This window comes from Danio rerio, chromosome 7 (assembly GCF_052040795.2).
Source record: "Danio rerio strain M-AB ecotype USA chromosome 7, GRCz13ab, whole genome shotgun sequence".
NCBI lineage: Eukaryota > Metazoa > Chordata > Actinopteri > Cypriniformes > Danionidae > Danio > Danio rerio.
Window position 1 is genome coordinate 1936041 of NC_141027.1, and position 8960 is coordinate 1945000.

Sequence of the window (8960 nt, forward strand, 5' to 3'; positions counted from 1 at the left end):
GATTGCTGAATTTAGGGTTGGCGTTAATAAAATTCAATTTAATAAATAATATAATAAATTATATGAATAATACTCAGTATAATTACTGTTTTACATTACAGTGATGCCTGGATTTAGGGTTTTTAGGGCTAGATGTTAATAAAAAATAATTAATGGGTAATTTTATAAACAATACCCGGTTTAATTACAATTTTTACAATAATGTCAGTGTTGGTGTAGGGGTTGGCTTTAATAAAACAAAATTTAATACATAATTTAATAAATAATATAAATAATACTTGGTATAATTACTCTTTTAACATTACTGTTATGGTTGATTAATGATAGACGATAATAAAATACAATTAATAGCTGATTTAATTCATAATATAAATAATTCTCGTTCACTTTCGGCCGCGGCTGTATCTCTTTTGGCGACAAGGTCAGCAGGTATGCGCATTAGAAGGGGCGTGGTCAGTGTGATTGATGGCTCTACATGTAGGGGGGCGGGGTCATAAAAACGTGTTCCTCATCTTCAGTTTCAGTCTGAGTTCAGCTTGTGTGTGTCGGCTGGAAGTCCTCGCAGTTTGTGTTTTACGTCAGTATTTTAACAGATAAGCTCGCGGGTGTGTGTGTGTCACTCGAGCACTCGCGAAGTTTAGTTTTATTGACAGCGCCATCTTAACTTTTTATCCGCTCTTTCCCCGGCGTGTATTCCTCGCTTTTCTGCAGCGTTTGGAGGATGTTGAAGAATAAAGGACAAACCGCTCATCCGTTCATCCATGAGGTCAATCTGACCGCTCTCCAGCGCATTCAGGTGAGAAGTCCATGCGTTCGTGTGTGATTCTGCAGTGTGTGTGTGTGAGAAAGTTGCGTGCTGACGTCATATAACATCTGTTGCGCGTGTTCGGTATATTAATCACCATGGCAACCGAGATTAATAATTTGGCGACTGTGATTATTGTGTACATAAGATGATGTTTACTTGGTTTGACCCACTAGAACAAGACTCTTAAAGCAACAGCTCTCTATAAATTGTTTCCAAAATGTCCCTTGAGCGTTTTGTGAAGGTTGGTTTTTGGTTAACGTAACCACAAAACTGTATTAATCAATAAGTAACCAAACGAGAACTACAATGAGATCCATGTGCTGGGAGCAGATTTTTAAGTGATATGTTTTATTTTCTTAATATTTTATTTTATAACTTTAACTATGTAAATTGTGTCAAAGCAGCTTTAAAAATCTTCAATAATAATAATTCTGATGTACTTTATCTGATAGAATAGATGAAGTACAAGTAATACTCAGAAGTTGCTTTTTATACTCTTAATTTTTGACATGGAAAAGCTGTATTTTGTTTTGTAAAATGTACTCCAGTAATCTTTTAACATCTTAAATTACTTGTCAATTTATTAATAAAGGGATCTAAAATACTGAACTTGAACTATTGACTAACATAAACTGATTATATAATGATGGGCACTTTCAGAGACTTAATTATTATTATTATTATTATTATTTTATTATTATTATTATTATTGTTGTTATTATTATTATTATCATTGTTATTTATCGTTGTTGTTATTATTATTTATTGTTATTATTATAATTATTATTGTTGTTATTATTATTAATAATAAAAATTGTTGTTGTTGTTGTTGTTATTATTATTATTATTATTATTATTATTATTATTAGTTATTATTATTATTATTATTATTATTATTATTATTTGTTTATTTATTATTATTATTATTATTATTATTATCATTTGTTATTATTATTATTATTATTATTATTTGTTTATTATTATTATTATTATTTGTTATTAATATTATTATTATTATTTGTTATTATTATTATTTGTTATTATTATTATTATGATTATTTGTTATTATTATTATTATTATTATTTAATTTTTAATTTTTAATTTATTTATTTTAAGTGGACAGTTCACACAAAAACTAACATTTCCTAGTCATTTACATTGGAACTCAATGGAATTCTTCAGAAAATCTTATTTTGTGCTAACAGTTTATTTAAATGTCTGAGTAAAAGATTAAATGTTCATTTTTAGTTAAACTCTCTCTTTAATGGCAAACAGCTCGATGTTATCCTCCTGAAAAGGCTTTTAAAGCAACAGCTCTCTTTAAATTGTTACCAAAAATGTCCTTTCAACGTTTTGTGAAGGTTAGTTTTTGGTTAACGTAACCACAAAACTGTATTAATCAATTAACCAAACGGGAACCATAATGAGAACATTAGGAGAATGTTCTGTTTGCTGGGAGCAGATTTAGTTAGTGATGTGTCTTATTTTCTTAATATTATAATTTTTATAGTGCTTTTAACTGTGTAGATTGTGTCAGCAGCTTTAAAAAGCTGAAATAATAATAATTCTACTGTACTTTGAACAGATGAAGGTCGAATGGTCACTCAGTTGCTTTGACATTGAGAGCTGAAATTAGTTGGTAAAATGTAATCCAGTAATCATTTTACCCTGTCAGCTGATTAATAAGTGGCTATATAATACTAAATTCGAAATGACCAATATATAAACCGATATAATAAGATATAATGATGGTCTCTTTTATAGACACCAGCAAATATCTTTATTATTTAAATTTTTAAGGGGACCAGTCAACCAAAATGAACATCTCGTCATTTATTGTGGAAGTCAATGGTAGTTTTTTCGAGCGTTGTTTAAAATATCTTGTTTTGTGTTCAACAGAAGAAAGTAAAGCTCATAAAGGTTTATATAAATGATTAAATGTTTATTTTAAGTGCCGTTAATCCCAAACAGCTTGAGGTTATCCTCCTGAAAAGCCAACCTGGCATAATATTTATACCTAAGATATAAAGTTAGATATCTATAACACCGTGCACTGCTGTTCCTGGAATCATGTGCTTGGTAGAGGAATTAAAGCTGGTAGTAAATCATGTTTGTAGTCCAGAAAAGTCCTGTTATTATCTGCTGTAGTTTTATTCTGTAAACTTGACAGTGTGTTTTTAGCGCTTTAGAAAGCCGAACTAAACTGTCAAACATTGATTAATAAAATGCATAGTAATCAAAAGGTTGTGTTTTATTTACAGCGCCGTTTCAGCATGTAAATCACTAAATATATACACTAAATTTGATTTATTTTTGATATTTGGCAGCACAATATATGGATTCAGCACGGATATGGCAGTGTGATCATTAACTATAGTCACATCACAGGATATGTGCAATGTAGAGCTTGTATTATAATTGATCATGTGCCTGTGTTTTTGATGCCTGTGATTTGTAGAATGATGTTAAAAGCATCAGGTTTAATTAGGTTTTAGTTAATAAAGAAATATAATTAATCAGGTTTTAATTAGTAAAGAAATATAAAATACAGTATTTGAGATGGTGACTAATATAAACTGATGATATAATGATGGGCACTTTCAGAGACGCCAGCAAATTTCTATTATTATTATTTTTTATTATGATTAATGGATTTGTTGTTGTTGTTGTTATTATTATTAATTAATATTATAATTATAATTTATTATTATTTATTATTATTATTATTATTTATTAATTTTATAAATATAGTTTATTATTATTTATTATTATTATTATTATTAATAATAATAATAGTAATTATTATTATTATTATTATTAGTATTATTATTTATTATTAGTAGTAGTATTAGTAATTATTATTAGTTAATATTGTTGTTGTTGTTGTTGTTGTTGTTGTTGTTATTATTATTATTTATTAATATTATAATTATAATTATAATTTATTATTATTATTATTATTATTTATTATTATTATTAATATTCTTTGTTGTTGTTATTATTATTATTATTATTATTATTTATTAATTTTATAATTATAATTTATTATTATTATTATTTATTATTATTATTAATATTCTTTGTTGTTGTTGTGGTTGTTATTATTATTATTATTAGTTATTAATATTATTTATGAATATTATAATTATAATTTATTATTATTATAATTTTTATTATTAATATTTATTAATATTATTATTAATTATTATTGTTGTTATTATTATTTTTATTATTTATTATTATTGGGTTTGTTGTTATTAAAATAATGTTAAAAGTATCAGGTTTAAGAAACTATACTACTTGTGACTTTATGATTGATTATTATTACTATTTATTTTTTATTTTTTTTTGCCTTTTGTTAGATAGGACAGTATTTAGACAGGAAACGCAGTTGGAGAGAGAGGAAGAGGAAGAGGGGGGAAGGGTAGAGAAATGTCCTCGAGCTGGGATTCGAACACGGGACGCCCTGACGTGCTACTGCACCATATGTCGACGCACTAACCACTAAGCTATTGCGTCGACATCTATGATTTTTGTTATTGAATTATTTGTAGTTTTATCATTCAGTCACTGGAATACTGTTGGTCTCGGGACATGATAAAACACTTATTCTTGTTGCATCTTTTTCTTGATTGTATATATAGATTATGCATAAAAATACTCACAACACATGACATGGAGAAATGACCGGCGATTCGCAAATATTAAACATTAATTCATCAATCAGTGACTAAACGCGTGCATAAAAACACTCGCAACACATGCAGAAATAACCTGCAAATGGAACAGACCACAATGAAAATGTGAAGGGGGGATTAAAATTGTATATATACGTTATAAACTGTAAAAGTTAGATATATAAGTAATAAATTGTATAGATTGTGAATCAGATTCAACGAAGATCCACTCACTGCAGAATCATCTCGATCAATCTAACTGTATGAATCATTCCTGAATAGAGATATGAAGAAGTCATCTGGGGAAATTGTTTTCATCTCACAATATATACATCACAAAATAAAAACTGATCACAGTGCTAGATTTTTCCAATATCGTGCAGCCCGAGTTTGAAAGCTTATTTAGGATGATTATACACTTGACTGACTATAAATATATTAGTGGCTTAGGTGTGTTTAGATTAGAGATGTCCAAACTCTGTCCTGGAGGGCCGGTGTCCTGCACAGTTTAGCTCCAACTTCCTTCAACACACCTGCCTGGAGCTTTCTAGTGAACCTAGAAAGAGCTTGATTAGCTGGTTCAGGTGTGTCTGATTGGGGTTGGAACTTAAATATGCAGGACAGCGGCCCTCCAGGGCTGAGTTTGAGCAGTCCTGGTTCAGACAAACTCCTACCGTGCTGTTTAGATTCATTGTGTTGCACATGCTCAGCGCCAGACAGAATCTGCGGATGCTTTTTGCCATTTCTGCTGAGAATTTTGGTAAAAATCTGTGGATTTCTGCGGAATTATTTTGGGAGTATCATTACTAAAACCTTAATTAGTGAAATAAAAAGTAACACCTTTTTAACTTTTATTTAATGTTTAAATTGCAAATCTAATTAGATTCACTTTATTTGGTAAACAAAGCAAGTTTCTCTTATAATATATATATATATATATATATATATATATATATATATATATATATATATATATATATATATATATATATATATATATATATATATATATATATATATATATATATATATATATATATATATATATATATATATATATATAGTGTATGTGTGTATATATATATATATATATATATATATATATATATATATATATATATATATATATATATATATATATATACTAAAAGACAGAAAATATTACTGTACACACTGTAGTGAACATTAATCAAATGAACATTTTAAAATTAGTCAATATTACTTTAATTAGTAAAAAAACTAAATAAATATAGCTTTACACACATTTACTCAAGTAAATAAACAGAATTAATTATGGCTAAAAATCTGCGTAGTTCTGCGCGTGCAGATTCCGTGTGGGCCTACACATGCTGCAGTGTAATAATGGCATTTATACAATGCTCAGCTTAAAGGCACAGTAATGTCATTAATAACGTCATCATTTATTTTGTTTCTTCTACTGAACGCTAGGAGATATTTTGATAAATGTTGGAAACCTGTAATCATTGACTTCTGTAGTATTTGTTTTTTCCTACTATGCAAGTCAATGGTTACTGTTTTCCAACATTCTTCAAATTATCTGCTTTTGGTGTTCAACAGAGAAAAGAAACTCATAAAGGTCTGGAAACACTTGAGGACACTTGTTTGTGTGAACGATCCCTTTAAAACTTTAGTGAAGTTACACACTGCAGAAAACGCTTCTCTTACTCAGATTGTTGTCTTGTTTCTAGTCCAAATATCTAAACAATCTTAAATCAAGAAGCTTTTTATAGACGAGCAGAACATTTTAGTGTTGATTTTCAGAAATAAGCCATATTAACATATCCATTCATTCATTCATTTTCTTGTCGGCTTAGTCCCTTTATTAATAAGGGGTCGCCACGGCGGAATGAACCGCTAACTTATCCAGCATATGTGGATGCCCTTCCAGCTACAACCCATCTGTGGGAAACATCCACACACTCTTTCACACTCATATCTACGGACAATTTAGCCTACCCAATTCACCTGCACTGGACTGATCTTCAGTTTATTATTTGTTTTATTAGATCCAAACTTTGCTTTGGTACTGAATAATCTAATGTATACGCACTAATATATTACTGTAAAGCATGCTGTAGAAAACATTCAATTAAAAGAGAGATCTGTGAGGCGTGTTCTTGTATATGAGTAGCCTCACTTTAATATATATTGAAAATTGATATATATTGAACATAGATATTTTCCTATGCGGTGTCAAAGGTTTCACGTCAGTAACGTGCACGAGCACTTATCTAGATTATTTAGACTACGGGTCATCTAACTTGTTCCTGGAGGGCCGGTGTCCTGCAGATTTCAGCTCCAACCCTAATCAAACACACCTGAGCAAGCTAATCAAGCTCTTACTAGGTATACTTGAAACATCCAGGCAGGTGTGTTGAGGCAAGTCGGAGCTAAACCCCACAGGGACACCGGCCCTCCAGGACCGAGATTGGTGACCCCTGATTTAGACTGAACTCTGATTAGTTAGATCAAATGATTGCTGTTACCTATTTAAGCGTGGGCGTTTAGTTCAGCTCATTCTAGTCAGGCTTTGGACTTTAATCTCCGCTTTTCTAATCAACCTTTATGAAAGAGCTCCCTGAAGTTAAGAGGTCCGATAAGGCAGACATCCAAAATGTGTGCTGTTGGTGTGCCTCCAGGAACAGGGTTGGGAAACACTGCCCTCATTAATATGCTTTCATTCATTTTCTTGTCGGCTTAGTCCCTTTATTAATCTGGGGTCGCCACAGCGGAATGAACCGCCAACTTATCCTGCAAGCTTTTACGCAGCGGATGCCCTTCCAGCTGCAACCCATCTCTGGGAAACATCCACACACACACACACACTACGGACAATTTAGCCTACCCCATTCACCTGTACCACATGTCTTTGGACTGTGGGGGAAACCGGAGCACCCGGAGGAAACCCACGCGAATGCAGGGAGAACATGCAAACTCCACACAGAAACGCCAACTGAGCCAAGGTTCGACCCAGCGACCTTCTTGCTGTGAGGCGACAGCATTACCTACTGCGCCACTGCCTCACCCTCATTAATATGCATTTTCTGTCGAATATTTCTGACGCTCTTCTTCTGTGTGTCTCAGGGACTCGTTTTGGGTGTGTTTCTGTTTCCTGTGCGCATCACTCTCGCCGTGCTCTTCTTCCTGCTGATGTGGCCCATAGCTCGTCTGCGATTGGCTGGTCTGCCGGAGTCGCGGCGGGCGGAGCCGGTGCGGGGCTGGCGCCGCTGGCTCTTCCACCACGTCATGGTGTTCCTGAGCCGCGCCGTCTTCTTCTGCGTGGGCTTCCTGTGGGTCAGGGTCAAAGGTCGGCAGGCGGGGCTGAAGGAGGCGCCGGTGTTAGCCGTAGCGCCGCACAGCAGCTTTCTGGATATGCTAGTGCTCAGTGTGACCGGGCTGCCCATCGTCGTGTCCCGCTCCGAGAACGCCAAACTGCCTGTGATTGGAGGTGAGGGTTATACTATAATACACTGAGGCAGTCATTCAGTAGAGTTTATTACCGACACACACTTTTATTTGTACAGGTTATGTTCAACCTTCATTCTGGCTAAATTCTGGTTATGTTCAAGCCATGTTAAAGCTTTGTTCTGGCTATATAAAGTTATGTTTAGGCTATGTTTAATCTGTTAACTTTGTTCCAGCTATGTTCTTGTTATGTTTAAGCTAATTTCAAGCTGTGTTCTGCATCTATTCTGGTTATATTCAGGTTGTTTTCTGGTTATGATTAGGCTGTGTCCCGGCTATATTCTGATTAAGTTCAAGCCTTGTTAAATCGGTGTTTCAGTTATAATCTGGATATATTCTGGTTGCGTTCAAGCTTAAAGCTTTGTTCTGGCTATGTTCAAGGTATGTTTAAGCTATGTTAATGCTTTGTTCCAGCTATGTTGTTGTTATATTCTGGTTATGTTCAAGCTATTTTTCAAGCTGTGTTCTGCATATGATCTGGTTATATTCAGGTTGTTTTCTGGTTATGTTGAAGCTAATGTAAATCTGGCTATGTTTAAGATATGTTCTGGTAATGTTCTCTGTCCTGGCTATATTAAAGGAATGTTCTAGTTATATTTAAGCTTTGTTCAAGCTATGTTCTGGCTTTAGTCAAGTAATGTTCTGTTTATGTTCAAGCATCGTTAGACCTTTTTTTCCCATCTATGTTTGTTATTTTCTGGTTTTGTTCAAGCTATTTTCAAGCTTTGTTCTGCATATATTCTGGTTATATTCAGGTTGTTTTCTGGTTATGTTCAGGCTGTGTGTCCCGGCTATATATTGATTAAGTATATATATTTTGTTTATGTTCAAGCTAAGTTAATGCTTTGTTCTGGCTATATCAAGTTATGTTTAAGATGTATTTAAGCTATTCCTAAGCTTTGTTCCAGCTATATTCTGGGTATGTTCAAGTTATGTTTAACCAAAACATAACTAAAACATTGCTTATCTTCAAGCTATGTTAAACCTT

At 32.5% G+C, this 8960-nt stretch overlaps 1 protein-coding gene across 2 annotated transcripts in view; it reads left to right on the forward strand.

The window, feature by feature from the left end:
* Positions 1–503: 503 nt before the first annotated feature.
* The window catches only part of lpcat4 (lysophosphatidylcholine acyltransferase 4), a 31752-nt gene continuing 23295 nt past the window's right edge, over positions 504–8960 (forward strand). For both annotated transcript variants that reach the window (XM_087258858.1, NM_205559.2), the window contains 2 exon segments: positions 504–796; positions 7592–7955. Coding sequence is in view for 1 of the 2 variants with exons in the window: in NM_205559.2 (NP_991122.2) it covers positions 722–796; positions 7592–7955 (439 nt within the window). In the remaining variant the exon portion in view is untranslated.